The sequence below is a fragment of the Choloepus didactylus genome, chromosome 4, assembly GCF_015220235.1.
Source record: "Choloepus didactylus isolate mChoDid1 chromosome 4, mChoDid1.pri, whole genome shotgun sequence".
Lineage (NCBI taxonomy): Eukaryota > Metazoa > Chordata > Mammalia > Pilosa > Megalonychidae > Choloepus > Choloepus didactylus.
Window position 1 is genome coordinate 59568817 of NC_051310.1, and position 16788 is coordinate 59585604.

The 16788-nt window shown below is 36.8% G+C and overlaps 1 protein-coding gene across 8 annotated transcripts in view; it reads left to right on the forward strand.

Moving 5' to 3' along the window:
• DDHD1 (DDHD domain containing 1) overlaps positions 1-16788 on the forward strand; it is a 133656-nt gene that overhangs the window by 88469 nt on the left and 28399 nt on the right. For all 8 annotated transcript variants that reach the window (XM_037832682.1, XM_037832684.1, XM_037832685.1 and 5 more), the window contains one exon: positions 5985-6091. In XM_037832682.1, the coding sequence (XP_037688610.1) occupies positions 5985-6091 (107 nt within the window). The remainder of the gene's footprint in view (positions 1-5984; positions 6092-16788) is intronic.

The following is a 16788-nucleotide window of genomic DNA, read 5'->3' on the forward strand; positions in this document are numbered from 1 at the left end:
CCTTCTGAGGATAAGACGGGAATTTTTTAGGGCAGTGGAACTGTTTTGCAGCTGATCGTGATGGTGGTTATACAAATCTTTGCATGCGTTAAAACTCATAGAACTATACACCAAAAAAAGAGTCAGTTTTACTTTGTGTACATTTTTTTTTATCTTTCCAATATTTGTTTATTATTTTTTTTATTTTTTTTTATTTTTTTTTTATTGAGATATATTCACATACCACGCAGTCATACAAAACAAATCAAACTTTCGATTATTCACAGTACCATTACATAGTTGTACATTCATCACCTAAATCAATCCCTGACACCTTCATTAGCACACACACAAAAATAACAAGAATAATAATTAGAGTGAAAAAGAGCAATTGAAGTTAAAAAGAACACTGGGTACCTTTGTCTGTTTGTTTCCTTCCCCTATTTTTCTACTCATCCATCCATAAACTAGACAAAGTGCAGTGTGGTCCTTATGGCTTTCCCAATCCCCTTGTCACCCCTCATAAGCTACATTTTTATACAACTGTCTTCGAGATTCATGGGTTCTGGGTTGTAGTTTGATAGTTTCAGGTATCCACCACCAGCTACCCCAATTCTTTAGAACCTAAAAAGGATTGTCTAAAGTGTGCATAAGAGTGCCCACCAGAGTGACCTCTCGGCTCCTTTTGGAATCTCTCTGCTACTGAAGCTTATTTCATTTCCTTTCACATCCCCCTTTTGGTCAAGAAGATGTTCTCCGTCCCACGATGCCAGGTCTACATTCCTCCCCAGGAGTCATATTCCACATTGCCAGGGAGATTCACTCCCGTGGGTGTCTGATCCCACGTAGGGGGGAGGGCAGTGATTTCACCTTTCAAGTTGGCTTAGCTAGAGAGAGAGGGCCACATCTGAGCAACAAAGAGGCATTCGGGAGGAGGCTCTTAGGCACAATTATAGGGAGGCCTAGCCTCTCCTTTGCAGCAACCGTCTTCCCAAGGGTAAAACCTATGGTAGAGGGCTCAAGCCATCAAACCACCAGTCCCCTATATCTGTGGTCATGTTAGCAACCATCTAGGTGGGGTAGGCAAATACCCCTGCATTCTCCACAGGCTCCTCAAGGAGGCACTACATCTTTTTTTTCCTTGTTTTTCTTTTTTTTTTTTTTTAACTTTCCCTTCTTTTTTAAATCAACTGTATGAAAAAAAAGTTAAAAAGAAAACAAACATACAATAAAAGAACATTTCAAAGAGACCATAACAAGGGAGTAAGAAAAAGACAACAAACCTAAGATAACTGCTTAACTTCCAACATGTTCCTACTTTACCCCAAGAAAGTTACCTAATATAGCAACATTTCTGTGAACTTGTTCCTACTATATCCATCAGAAATTAACAGACCACAGTCATTCCTGGGCATCCCCAGAACGTTAAATAGCTTATCTGTCCTTCTTGGATTATTGTTCCCCCTTCCTTAATTGCTCTCTATTGCTAGTTCCCCTACATTCTACATTATAGACCATTTGTTTTACATTTTTCAAAGTTCACATTAGTGGTAGCATATAATATATCTCTTTTTGTGCCTGGCTTATTTCGCTCAGCATTATGTCTTCAAGGTTCATCCATGTTGTCGTATGTTTCACGAGATCGTTCCTTCTTACTGCCGTGTAGTATTCCATCGTGTGTATATACCACATTTTATTTATCCACTCATCTGTTGAGGGACATTTGGGTTGTTTCCATCTCTTGGCAATTGTGAATAATGCTGCTATGAACATTGGTGTGCAGATATCTGTTCGTGTCACTGCTTTCCGACCTTCCGGGTATATACCGAGAAGTGCAATCGCTGGATCGAATGGTAACTCTATATCTAGTTTTCTAAGGAACTGCCAGACTGACTTCCAGAGTGGCTGAACCATTATATAGTCCTACCAACAATGAATAAGAGTTCCAATTTCTACACATCCCCTCCAGCATTTGTAGTTTCCTGTTTGTTTAATGGCAGCCATTCTAATCAGTGTGAGATGGTATCTCATTGTGGTCTTAATTTGCATCTCTCTAATAGCTAGTGAAGCTGAACATTTTTTCATGTGTTTCTTGGCCATTTGTATTTCCTCTTCAGAGAACTGTCTTTTCATATCTTTTGCCCATTTTATAATTGGGCTGTCTGTACTATTGTCATTGAGTTGTAGGATTTCTTTATATATGCAAGATATCAGTCTTTTGTCAGATACATGGTTTCCAAAAATTTTTTCCCATTGAGTTGGCTGCCTCTTTACCTTTTTGAGAAATTCCTTTGAGGTGCAAAAACTTCTAAGCTTGAGGAGTTCCCATTTATCTATTTTCTCTTTTGTTGCTTGTGCTTTGGGTGTAAAGTCTAGGAAGTGGCCTCCTAATACAAGGTCTTGAAGATGTTTTCCTACATTATCTTCTAGGAGTTTTATGGTACTTTCTTTTATATTGAGATCTTTGGTCCATTTTGAGTTAATTTTTGTGTAGGGGGTGTGGTAGGGGTCCGCTTTCATTCTTTTGGATATGGATATCCAACTCTCCCAGCCCCATTTGCTGAAAAGACCATTATGATTCAGTTCAGTGACTTTGGGGGCCTTATCAAAGATCATTCGGCCATAGATCTGAGGGTCTATCTCTGAATTCTCAATTCGATTCCATTGATCTATATGTCTATCTTTGTGCCAGTACCACGCTGTTTTGGCAACTGTGGCTTTATAATAAGCTTTAAAGTCAGGGAGTGTAAGTCCTCCCACTTCGTTTTTCTTTTTTTGTGTACATTTTTAATAGTAAAGAGTATCTATCAGTTCCTACTGCAAATATCATACTCATTGTAGTGAATGGCTGAAAACATTTCCTTCAAATCAGGAACAAGCTCATGGTGTCCAGTCATCACTCAAACATTTTATATCGTCTTAGCCAGGGCAATAATATAAGAAAAATAAATAATTGGGGTTGGAAAAGATCTGTTTTATTTACAGTTTATATGCTTTTGTCTACATAGAATATACAAAAGAATCTACAGAAAAATAATTAGAATTAACAAGATAATTTATCAAAATTGTAAAATAGAAGACTCATATATAAAAGTAATTATCTTTGAATATACCAGCAATGGTTAGAAAATGCAGTTTTTAAGAAAAATAATAGCATCAAAATATACAAGATTACTAGAAATAAATTTGATGAAGACGTATATTTCTATTAAAAATGAAAAACTAAGACATTAAATACAACTTAAATAAATAGAAAGATGTATCATTTCTTAGATTGGGTGATTCAATGTGCTAGAGATGTTGACTCTCCCAAATTGATTTATAGATTCCATGCAATTCCAATCAAAATCCCAATAGGTTTGTTTTTTTTTTTTTTTTTATAAAACCTGACAAACTGATTCTAAAGCGGTTATAGAAAAGCAGAGGGTCAAAAATAGCCAAGACACAGGACAAGAGGGATAGGGTGGAGGTGGGGGAATTGTGTCCTACTAGATAGCCAGACCTATTATTTAACTTTTTTTGTTAACTTTAATATTGACACTGGGACAGGTAAATAGACCAGTGCATTAGACTAGACAGTCCCTTAACAGATGTGTGCATAGTTTGGAAATCTGATACATGACAGAGCTGGCATTACAGATTATTGTGAAAGGGTGAGCTATTCCATAAATGATGCTGGGTGTAATGGGCTATCCTCATGAGGAAAAGAAAAAGGAATGTGAGCCTTTCTTCATATTCCAAATGGATTGGGGAAAAAGTATGAAAGCCAAGACTAAAAAGAAAATATAAGAGAATATCTTTATGACCTTAGATTAGAGAAGGAATTATTGAACAAGACAACATTCAAGTATAAAGTAACAGATAGACTTGGTTAGATTAAACTTTAAAACTTCTGTTTATCGATAGATGCCGTAAAAGGAAAGAAAGACAAGCCACAAACTGGGAAAATACATTGCAGTAGATACAGCCACCAAAGATTTAATATCCAGAATAAAGATCCCCTTTAAATGAATAAGGATAGACATCCCAATAGAAAAACCAATTTCAGAGAATGGGAAAATTTAAGTGGATTTTATTTTATATATGAAATGATGTTCATCTCAGTAATTAAGGAGAGGCAAATTAAAATCACAGTGAAATATAATTCATACTCATTAGTTAGGCAAAAATTTGAGAATGTGACAATACCAAGCATTGGTGAAGCTGTGGAGCAGTGAGAATTTCCATTCACTGTTGGTGGAGATGCAGATCGGTACCTTGGAAGACAATTTGACATTATCTTGTAAAGATAAACATGCATGTGCCCTGTAACATGGCAGTTTCACTCCTGGATATATATTCTAGAGAAACTCTCACACATGTGGACCGAGACAGGTACAACAATGTTATTGGAAACATAGTTTGTAGTAGCAAAACAGTAAAAGCAACCTCATTGTCTCTCAAAGGAGAATGGATAAATTGTGAAATATAGAGAGAGAGAATAGAATACTCTCTCTGAAATGAATGAATTACAGCTATATCTATCAGCATTGATGAATCCCAGAAACATAATGTGGGGGGGGGGGGTCAGGGAACAAACAAACCATGGACAATACCTCCATTTACGTAAGTGTTCAGAAACAAGCAAAATTCAGTGAAGTATTTAGGCTCTGACTATGTACATAATTAGCTGCAATTAATATTATTGAACATGTAAATCTATACAGAAACGTAAAAAGTGATTAGCACAAACCTCTTATTGGTGGTTTCTTCAAGCAGATAGAGGTTCATGTGATTATTTAGGGATATATTGTGGGCTTTAAGGATACTTGTAATATTCTATTTCTTAAGCTAGGTGGTGGAACGTGTGTTTCTTCCTATAAATTATTCTTTCAACTTCACATATGTATGAAATATGCTTTTGTATCTTTATTTCACGGTAAAGATATTTTGGGGGAAATACATCAAAATGACATTTCAGCTCTATCAGCATGGTAGTCACAGTTTTTGCTTTTCAAATTTTAAAATAAGCACAGATATAAATATGTTGTGCTACCCATGAATAGCCACAATATTTTTCTTTATGCCTTTGAAAAGACTTCCAGCCTTTGCTTGTGTCATTGCTTTCCAGTCTTATTTGATTGTATTAAAATGGGGAATAAATAGAAATAAAATAACCTAAGCTGATGCAGTGAAAATCTGGAGGATAGAAGAAATCATGATATTCCTCCAAGTATAGGACTTCTTTGCATTTCCATAAGAACTACAAAATTTTCTGCATCTCTGTTTTTTTAGGTGTTTAATAGAATAATCTTTCCAAGGTAGAATTTCCATAGACAACTATGGAAGGCTGTACTTATTTGCAATGCAGTTTATGTAACAGTTTTTCAATGCAGTGAATTATACCAACTTTGATTTTATCTTAGTTGAAGAGGCCCATTCCTGATTTATTTGCTTCTGTGTACATTTGTAATCTGACAGTTCTTCATAGGATCTTTGTTTCACTAAAGATAATACATGTAAAGTATAAGGGAACTATCTATTTTTTAAATCTGCTGGTTTTCCTTCAGTGGCTCTAGGCATTCCACACAGGTATTGTAAGGTTCAAGATGCATAGACAAGAAAAAAAAAGAGAGAAAGGAAACAGAAAAGGAGATACAGAAAGAGTGAGAGTGTGTCCTTTGACACCTGTTATAGGAATAGATGGCCTAGTTTTACTCTGGTTACCCCTGAGTGACATGAAAAGCCAGTATATACAAAAAACAGTGATGCATTATAGATTTGATAATGGCCTTCATCCTTTAATGCTCCTTTTCTTTTCACAACCCCTCTTGTCTTTTACTGTTCATTCTTAGAATATTTTGCAAGAAGGAGTGGTCCATTAGATCAAAGCTAGCCTTCAGTATTAAGTGATATTAACTTAAAGCGCTATTATTCAGAGAAATTAATTTTTTTCACTTTTTTCCTTAAAACAGAGATCTTATGTAAGTTTTAATTTGTTTTTGTTTTTGTTTTTTTATTTGTAGACACTGTTGATTCTATTACTCCTGACAAAGTACGAGGTTTAAGGGATATGTTGAACAGCAGCGCAATGGATATAATGTATTACACTAGTCCACTTTATAGGGATGAAGTAAGTATTATATCTTGTTGCTTTGGGGTATTTTAGAGTGAAAGCATATAACTGTCCTGAACTTTAACATTGTATACTTTTTTTAAAAGCAAATGGGGATAAAAAAAATTAAAAAAAGAAAAAAAAAAAAAAAAAAAGCAAATGGGAAATTATAGGAGTCCATTAATAGCTGCATTTAGTAGTGATTTGATAGTCTTCAAACTGGACTTTGGATCCTTAATAAAATGGATAGTCTTGCGGTTGAAGGTTGGTTAGAAAATAGCTCTTTGAAAAATATTAGATCTCTTAAATTTGATTAATTCTGTCTGAGAATTGTCTTCACAAAAAATTTCACTTAGAAATTTCCTTTAAGTTTTTCTGCATATAAGACTAACTTTTATTGCCTCGTTTCCATAATGGATTCATATTGCTCTCCACTGGTAGTATTGCTGATGTATCACAAAGATAACCCTGAAGGGGAATGAAGGGTGAAAATTTATTTAGTGGGGTGAGAGAATCTCTACCAAATACATTTTGTCCTTTATTGATAAGAGAAAAAGAAGTCTGTTTAATAGGAATAACATTTGTTAATTGCCTAACATGTATTAACTTGTTTAATCATGTTAAAAACCCTGTGAAGTTGGTATGATTATTCTCAGTTGAAGGATGAAGAAACTGGTGCAGAGATTAAATACCTTGCCCAAGGTGTCTTACCTAGTAAGTGTCAGAGCCGGGACTTGAACCCAGACGGTATAGCTCCACCTCCTACGCTCTCCCCCTCTCCTCTCCTCTGGGTTCACAGTATAATCAGGTTGTCCCATTATTTATTAGATGATTATTTTGACTTTACTGGGTCTTTAATTTAGCCAACAAATATTTAGTGAGACCCACTCTGTACCAGGCACTGGCTAACATTGGGCCACTTTACTGCAGACTGTTAACCCTCAGTGTTGGAGGGTTGGGGTGGGGTAGTAGGGAAAAGGCCCTAAATCATTGTAGACATTTCAAAAGTAAAATACAAAATGTAAAATTTAGTTGCTTTGGTAAAATTCCTTTATCAGGAATTCCAGGTATAATATAATAATTTATATTACTTATAAATTCCAACTCTATGGATCAATTACAGCTTCCTTCTAAGATTTGATAATGTGTTTTTTATGCTAAATAGCTGGTTTTGAACTGAGGTGGTTATCTACATATTTATTGAAAATTTTTGAACTAAGGTGATTATCTACATATTTATTGAAAATTTTTGAACTAAGGTGATTATCTACATATTTATTGAAAATTTTTATTTATTAAGAACTTTATGTTCTGTATACTGTACCAAGGATATGAGTCCCTGCCCACAATAAAGTTAAAAGCAGTGGGTTATAATACATATATAAAACATGATGTCTAAGGAAAAGAAGTCCATGGGAATTTTTGAAATTGTGCTTTTGTTTCCCCTGGAAACAAATTTTATAAGCTAATAAAGTGACTTGAATTTGGTAACGGCAGCAAAAAATAGTGTTGCTTGTGTCTCGTTCATCCCAAACATTTTTTTTATTTTGAAATAAATTCAAAGTTATAGGAACAGTGCAAAAACAATACTAACCCCATACACAGAATTCCATCATACCCTGACACCCCTCCCCCGATAGCCGAATCCACCAACTTTAACATGCTATCACATCACTATTTCTTTCCCTCCCTCCCTCCCTGTCTATCATCCATCATCTATTGCTCTGTCTTCTGAACATATGAGAGCTAGCTGCACACATCCTTGAACATACACTGTAATTCACATATACACTTCCCATGAACAAGAACATTCTTTCATGCAATCCCATTAAGCGCAGCTAAGAAGTACAAGAGATTCAACAATGATAACAGAGCTTACATTCTGTATTTCCTTTTCCTTATGTCTCAACTGTGTCCGTTTGAGCCTCCTGTCCTCCATCCTCCAATCCCATTCAAGTTCATCCTTGGCATTCAGTTGTCATCTATTTAGACTGTCTTTTTTTTTTTTTTTTTTTCAGTTGTGGAAACATATATACAGCCTAAATCTTCCCATTCCACCCCCTCCCTAGCCTTCCATTAGTGGGATTAATCACATTTAGAATGTTGTAATGCTCTTTCCCATACCATCCATTACTAGAAATTTCCCTTCACGTCAGGCAGCAACCTTACACTCCTTTCTTAACTCCCCATTGCCCCTTCCCCTGTTTCTCTTTACCCACACTCTACTTTTCATCTCTATGGTTATATTCTCTGGTAATTTCTTAAAATTAACCTCTTAAATCCATAACAATCTTGTTTTTCTTTGATACCACCTTCACTTCAATAGGACACATAAACTATGTTCCTATACTCCTCCATTCCCCCACCTTTATATAGTTGTCTAAAATTACATATTTTATATTGAGTTCTAAACCACTGATTTGTCATTAGAGTTTGTGTAATTTATATCATGTAGGAAGTAAATAGTGGAGTTACAGTTCAAAAATTATTGACTTCTATTTGTATTCCATTGTGGTTGGAAAATGTGCTTTGAGTATATTCAATTTTTTTTTTTTTTTAATTTCTTGAGGCTTGTTTTATGTCCCAGCTTGTGGTCTCTTCTGGAGAAAGATCCATGATCCCTAGAGAAAAATGAGTGTCCTGGTGATTTGGGATGTAAGGTACTATACATGTCTGTTAAAATTCTCTACATCTCTTTCTCCTTTCTTTGTTTCTCTTTTGGTAGGGCTCCCTTTATAATCTGAAGTGAGGCAGGTCTTTTATTGGCAAAGTCTCTCAGCATTTGTTTGTCTGTGAAAAATTTAAGCTCTCCCTCAATTTTGAAGGAGAGTTTTGCTGGATAGAGTATTCTTGGTTGGAAATTTTTCTCTTTCAAAATTTTAAATATGTCATGCTACTGCCTTCTCATCTCCATGGTGGCCTCTGAGTATTCACAACTTAGTCTTATGTTGTTTCCTTTGTATGTGGTGAATTGCTTTTCTCTTGCTGCTTTCAGAACTTGCTCCTTCTCTTCAGTATTTGAGTCTGATCAGAATATGTCTTGGAGTGGGTTTATTTGGATTTATTCTATTTGGAGTTCACTGGGCATTTATGCTTTGTGTATTTATATTGTGTAGAAGGTTTGGGAAGTTTTTCCCAACAATTTCTTTGAATACTCTTTCTAGACCTTTACCCTTCTCTTCCCTTTCTGGGACACCAATGAGTCTTAAGTTTGGATGTTTTATTTTATCTTTCATATCCCTGAGATCCTTTTCGATTTTTTCTACTTTTTTCTCCATTCTTTCTTTTGTTCTTTCATTTTCTGTTCTGTGGACTTCTAGGACACTGAGACGTTGTTCAGCTTCCTCTAATCTTGTATTGTGAATATCCGGAGTCTTTTTAATTTGGCCAACAGTTTCTTTTATTTCCATACGATCTTCTATTTTTTATTTACTCTTGCAATGTCTTATTTATGCTCTTCTAGGGTCTTCTTTATGTCACTTGTATCCTGGGCCATGGTCTTCTTGATGTCCTTTAAATCGTTTGCCATGTTTTCGTTCCTCGATTGTAGTTCTTTAATTAATTGTGCCAGGTACTGTGTCTCTGCCGATATCTTGATTTGTGTGTTTGGAGTTGGATCCTCCATATCTTCTGGTTTTATCATATGCATTAAGATTTTCTGTTGTTTTTGGCCTCTTGGTATTTGCTTTGCTTGATAGGGTTTTTTCAAGTTGTAAAAAAAAATACCCATCTAATTTTTCAGAAACACAGTTTGGTGGCGTACACTTTCTCTAACTAGCCAGCAGATGGTGTCTGTGAATCACTTATACCCCTCAAGTCAGTTCTCCACTTTGTCCCCGTGGTGTGTGGGGAAATGATTCTTGTGGGGTTCAGTTGGAGAACTCAGTTTGGGTGTGTTGCTGGAGCCATCTGCCCTGAATGTGGGGCGTGTGTACGGGTGGCTAGGGAGGAAGGGCAGCTTTAATATTCAAATCCCCCAGGTTCCTGGAGATTCAAGGCCGCTGCAAGAGTCTAAGCCTTCATTTCATTTCAGCCCCAGACCCTCTCTCTCGCTGTCCCACAAACCACCGGACTTGGTGTAGTGTCCCTGGGTTCTCCGAGCAGGTCCCCCCGCCCAGCTGTGATCCTCCAAGAATTCTGCTGAGGGAATGCCGTACTACGTCACCAGTGTGCGCCGTCCCTCAAGGGAAGCCCCGGGCCGCTGGGCCGTGCAGGGGCGCTCTCAGCGTAATGCAAAGATGGCCGAACGGGGCATCTCAACACCCCCCTCCTTGCACAGTTCCTCCTTCCCAGCTCCAGGACAACTGGCATGGCTCTGGGCTGTGGGCACAGCCCCGGGCAGGAGTTTATCCAGCCCTCCGGGGAGCCAGCTGCTAGCCGCGGGGTTTCTTTCTGTTTCCGGCTCTCCTCTCCGTTCCATTGGCCCCGAGGGTGTCTGCAGCGGGCTATCTTCCAGGCCAGACACCGAGAGGCCAGCCCAGCCCCCTCTTGCTGTGTTTTACTACGTGGTTCCCACTATCGCAACTGCAGCCGCTCCTGGGTTCCCCCCCCCCTTTTTTTTTTTAAAGAGCCAGTCAGTCTCCAAACACCAAGCCCTGGCTTCCCCAGACCACCTCACAGCTGCAGGTCTTCCAGTCAGCTTACTCACTCGTTTCAGAATGCAGACTCCCGGTTTCACCGAGTATACGGCCCTTGTGGAACTGGCAGACCTCGTCCAGCTGGTGCATTGCTGTAACCGGTATTCTGGGTCACTTTCTGGTTTTTATCTAGTGTTTTTCATGGAGGTGTTTTTTTGCCCTGTCTCACCTAGCCGCCATATTAGTTTCTCCTCATCCCAAACATTTAAAATTTTTTTCCAAAGGGAGAGAAAGAAAAATTAATTCTATCCCACATACCAATTCCACCTTCAAAATCAAGCAAAAAAAAAAAAAAACAATGGTATACCCCAAAATAGCGTCTGTAGGAATGAAAAATAGGGATGGATTCAAAATATAATTGTGAGAAGACTTGGAGTAATTTTTTATGGGTGGTAACAGGGAGCGATGAGACAAAGATAACTATTAAGATTTCTAGCTTAGGTAACTGATGAATGTTTCTGGTATTGACTATACATGGAGGAAGAACAAGAATTTTTTTTGGAAGGTAAGACATAGGGGAAATAAAAATTTAGACTTGTTAAAATTTTAGGTATATTTGAGATTTCCTAATGGAGTGGTGTAACACAAACTTAGACTTGATACAAATGAGACTAAAAGTGGTGTTTGGGAATCATCCATGTTCAAGTTTCTTTGAAATGTAGTGGCAGTGAAATAAGATGATCCAGAGAAGGAATGTAGAATGGAAAAAAAAGGGTATAAGTCAGATCTCTGAGGAGCATCAACAAGTAACATATATGCAGGCTGTTGAAGAGGAGCAGAGCAAAAGAGATTCACGAATAGAAATCAGAGAAGTACGAAGATAACCAGCTGTGAGTGATTTCTTCAAAAAGAGTGAGAAGAACATAGCACTAGTGTTCTAATGTTTCTGATAAGGCAAATAGGTGAAGAGACCATTTTGTACAAAATCTAGAAGTAAGAGTTGGAAATGATTGAAAGCTTAGAAGATGAGGATGGGGAGAGATTAATTAGAAGATATTGGGCTGAGCTAAACAGAGATGAGAATTTTGGAGAAGAAGAGTTTGCAATTTAGGTTGTGACTGTGGAAAACAGAATGCAGAAGGAAATAAGATGTTGTCACAAGATTAAATGGGTAGAACTTCAAGGTTCCAGGTATAATTTTGGCCCAAAATTGTTTCCATGATATCAGAATTTTACCCCTAGTAGGTTGGTAAAGGATTTTTAACCAGGAAGAAAACAAGAATGTTTGCCACTATGTTCAGTCAACGCTTCTGCAAATTAACTTTCATAGATAGGCAACCTTTAGTTTCAGTCAACTTCCAAGCAGAACTCAGAGGCATTTTTTTGACCTACTTTAAGAACTATTTATCCAAACTATCAGAAAATTGTTTAGCCCACTTCAAGAGGAATTTACTTAAATGTTAGCAGTATTATTTATTCACTGGATTTTAGATTGTTCTAAATAAGATCCCTTCTACAAAAGCCATTATTTAATGAATTTGTTCTCCTCATTTGTCTCATAAGATTTAAAACTCTATCCCCTTCTATTTCCATATTAAGCTGTGGATCAGTTTGAAATACTGTATATGCTGTCAGTTCAATAACGACTTATAAAATATTTTAGTCAGTAATAAACTTAATTCTAAACGGTTGTCTTATGTCCTTCAAACATTGAGTATTACTACTTATTAGACATACAGATTATATGGTTTCTTTGGAATGAATGAAGCTTTCCAGCAGAGCTGTTCTCTACTGCTCTAAGTCAATCCATTTCTAATTTTGTTCATTCAAAGTCACTGATTTCATTCAGCATGTTTTTTACATTTCTACAGAAATATGGTTGGTTGGTTGGTTGGTTGCCAGGGAAGCTTCCTTCTGTCTTGGCCACCATCCCCTTAGGATTTTTCTTCATTCCTCTTTCTATATCCCATCATTGCCATATACCAGCATTGGACAAGGTCTGCTTTGATCTGGTTGACAATGATGAGTAACAAAAGGGGAAGGAAAGGATCAGTACAGGCATGATTCATCACTTTATAATTCTGTTGGTAAGAATCTAAATTGTTATCTTTAGTATAGACTCTTCTCAGCATTCCAGACCATTAAATGCCTATTAACATCTACAGGTGGCTGGCCCATAGGCATCTCGAACCAAATCATCATCTTTACCACCTTGATAAAAAACTATAAACTTGTTAGAAGGGAAAGTGAAATTACATTGGATGTAGAAGAAAGGTACACCTGCAGGGAATTCTGTCAATATATAGGTGGAGGACAGCTTGAAATCAGGAAGATGATAGTCAAAAGTAGAGGCCAAGATTTGGTATTTAGCAGAAGTATAGCAATGCAGTTTCCAACCTCAGAGAGCAAATAGATATTTCATTCTCCACACAGTTCACAGAATTTGTCTAGGTTTGATTTAGGTTAAAGAAAACTTTAGCCTCCAGACATTTGCTGAAAGTGAGCATGCTTCCAATATATTCTTTACTTGCCCTGTTCATATTTTGTTTCCCAGAAGATGAAAGAAGCTACAAGGAGAACTGCTATTCTGGGCCTAATTCTAACCAACAAAATTGGTTGGCCTAGTTGGCGAAGTAGAATATCAATAACTTAAATGCTCATTGTCCTTTAAAGAGTACAGTAGGCATTATTAGATATTCCCTAAAGTCTCCAAAATTGAGCTGTAATCTTGCAAATGAAACCAGTGAAAGAAAAAAAAAAAAAGGAAAGAGGATGGCTGAGAGCATATAACTGAAAATATGGATGATTAGTTTTACTGCTAGAAAGGTTTCTTGAATGTTCAAGGCTAAAATGTGCTGAGGCATTCACCCAAAAGTAATAATAAGGGCTTTTTTAAAAAAAGAAACGGAAAAAGAAGTGTTGGACTCAAAACTCTGGCCATTGGCTAATGATGACTGAGAAGGTGATCACTTTTTATTTGCATTTATCTTTTCAAAGATGATTATCCTCCTAATGGATTTGATTAAAACAATAATTTAGTAGAGAGAACTGATATATGAGATGGAGAAAGAACACCAGTGCTTTAACTGAGTCCTTGATCCAGATGAATTTCATAGAAAAGCACTGGGAACCCATGACCACAATTCATCAGCAACATTTAGCAATGTTTCCCAAACATCCTTGATTAGAACAATCACTGAGGTGCTTGTTAAAAATACAGGCAGGAGTCACATCTGTTCCTGAGTTGTAATGGTTATCTCTAAGTTCTGAAATGCTGAGCTCTTTGTGTATAACCTGGTCTGTCCCTAGCGCTTTGAGTATCTGTGTGACACCTGAGACTCAGAGATAGAGTTTGGCAGGTATGAATGTTTCGGTATTATCCCATACAGCAACTGTTAAAAAAGCTGAAAAAGTGTTCGGAATTCTATTAGAGATATGAATGAAGTGGATCTGGTTAGGACTAAGGCAAGTCAGACTAAAGGGTAAAGGACAATATTGACTGTGTTTTAAAACTTCAAACTTTGTGTGAGACCAAAGGAAGATATGTTTATGTGGTGCGAAATCTGTATTTTCTGTAGTACACCAGATAATTTCACTTGTATGGTTAATTTACTCAAACACCATAAATACATGGAACTTTGAATAGGGAGTAAGATCTAGTTGGTTCTTACAGGTTACTGTGAAATCCCCGTATATCCCAGAGTAATTTGGGTAAAGAATAAAAATGTATTTGCAAAGCCCTTCTGAGGGACTGGTGGTAAATGTGGAAATATTAAATTTCCCCATCTGGGGAATTACTGATATTCTCACAAACATTGGGGACTACCAATTTAGAAGGCCTAGCCCTCGATCTTGGGGCTGCCCCTTGTGATACTTGTTACTGCAGAGGAGAGGCTAAGACTACTTAGAATTGTGCCTAAGGGTCACCCCCAGAGAACCTCTTTTGTTGCTCAGATGTGGCCTCTCTCTCTAAGCCAAATCAGCAGGTAAACTCACTGCCCTCCCCCTTACGTGGAACATGATTCCTAGAGGTATGAATCTCCCTGGCAACATGGGACACTACTCCCAGGGATGAACCTGGACCCAGCATCATGGGATTGAGAAAGACATCTTGACCAAGAGGAGGAAGAGAAATGAAAGTTTCAGTGGCTGAGAGATTTCAAATAGAGTTGAGAGGTCATTCTGGAGGTTATTCTTATGCGTTATATAGATATCCTTTTGAAGTTTTTAGTCTACTGGAATAGCTAGAAGGAAATACCTGAAACTGTTGAACCACAACCCAGTAGCCTTGATTTTTGAAGACAATTGTATAACTATGTAGCTTACACGGTGTGACTCTGCAATTGTGAAAGCCCTGTGGCTCACGCTCCCTTTATCCAGTGTATGGACGGATGAGTAAAACAATGGGAACAAAAAGTAAATGAATAATAGGACGGATGAGGGGTGGGATGTTTTGGGTATTCTTCTTGTATTTTTATTATTTTTTTAATTTTTTAATTTTATTTTTTTGAGTAATGAAAATGTTCAAAAATTGATTTTGGTGGTGAGTGCACAACTAAATGATGGTACTGTGAACAATTGATTGTACACTGTGAATGATTGTAGGGTATGTGAATATATCTCAATAAAACTGAATTTTTAAAAAAAAGTGAGAAAGAATCCTATAGGGGTGAAGAAATTGGAGGTATCAGTATGAAGTCATGATTTTTAAAGTGTGGGTATTGTGTAGGCGTGTGTGTGTGTATATATATATATATATATGTAAGCATATATGTTTATATACCTGCATGCATTTCCCAGCTCTGTCCACTGAAAAGGCTAAGAAGCAAAGATACCCCAGTTGCAATGAGCATATCTAGCAGCAAAATAATACTATTTTTCCCCACTAAAATGAACTAGAGTTTCTAAGAAAAAAATGGCTGATTCCTAGGCATGGGCAGGATAGGTACAAGATGAACCTGGAGCAACTTGTTAGGACAGCAAGTAAGAAAGTGCTGAAAAGAAGGATGGGGGTAAGTCACAAGGACACAAGAGCAGATTGAAGGAGCTTCCACTGACCAAATCTGGAACAGTTTGAGCACCAAAATAAGAACATAACTATTATTACTTATAATAAGAAATTGGTATTACTTGTATACAGAATTGTAATAAGGATGTAAAGCAATGAAAATTTCATGAATCCGTATATATTTTATTTATTTTTTTTTTCAGAAGGAATTTGTATTTTATATCCCTATCCAAGTTGGTGTTTTTATTTACGTATGGACCTGTCTGGTGTTTTCTTTTTTTTTTTTTAATTCACATACCATGTAGTCATACAAAACAAAGCATACATTCAATTGTTTATAATACCATTATATAGTTGTGCATTCATCACCAAAATTAATTTTTGACATTTTCATTACCACACACACAAAAATAATAAGAATAAAAATTAAAGTGAAGAAGAACAAGTAAAGTAAAAAAGAACACTGGGTGACCCCTCCCCCCCCATTTTTCTACTCATCCATCCATCCATAAACTGGACAAAGGGGAGTATGGTCCATATGGCTTTCCCTTCTCTTCTGTATTTGACAGTGTGATCAGAATGTGTCTTGGAGTGGGTTTATTTGGACTTTATTCTATTTGGAGTTCGTTGGGCATTTATGATTTGTGTAGTTATGTTATTTAGAAGGTTTGGGAAGTTTTCCCCAAGAATTTCTTTGAATACTCTTCCTAGACTTTTACCCTTCTCTTCCCCTCCTGGAACATCAATGAGTCTTATATTTGGATGTTTTATATGATCTATCATATCCCTGAGGTCCATTTTGATTTTTTCAATTTTTTCCCCCATTCTTTCTTTTGTTCTTTCATTTTCCATTCTGTCATCTTCCGGGTCACTGATTCGTTGTTCAACGTCCTCTAGTTTGTACTATGAGTATCCAGAATCTTTTTAATTTGGTCAGCAGTTTCTTTTATTTCCATAAGATCGTCTATTTTTTTGTTTACTCTTGCAATTTCTTCTTTATGCTCTTCTAGAGTCTTCTTGCTGTCCTTTATATCCTGTCCATGCTCTTCTTCATGTCCTTTATATCCTGTGCCATGGTCTCATTGTTCATCTTTAGTTGTTTGATTAATTGGTCCAAGTACTATGTCTCC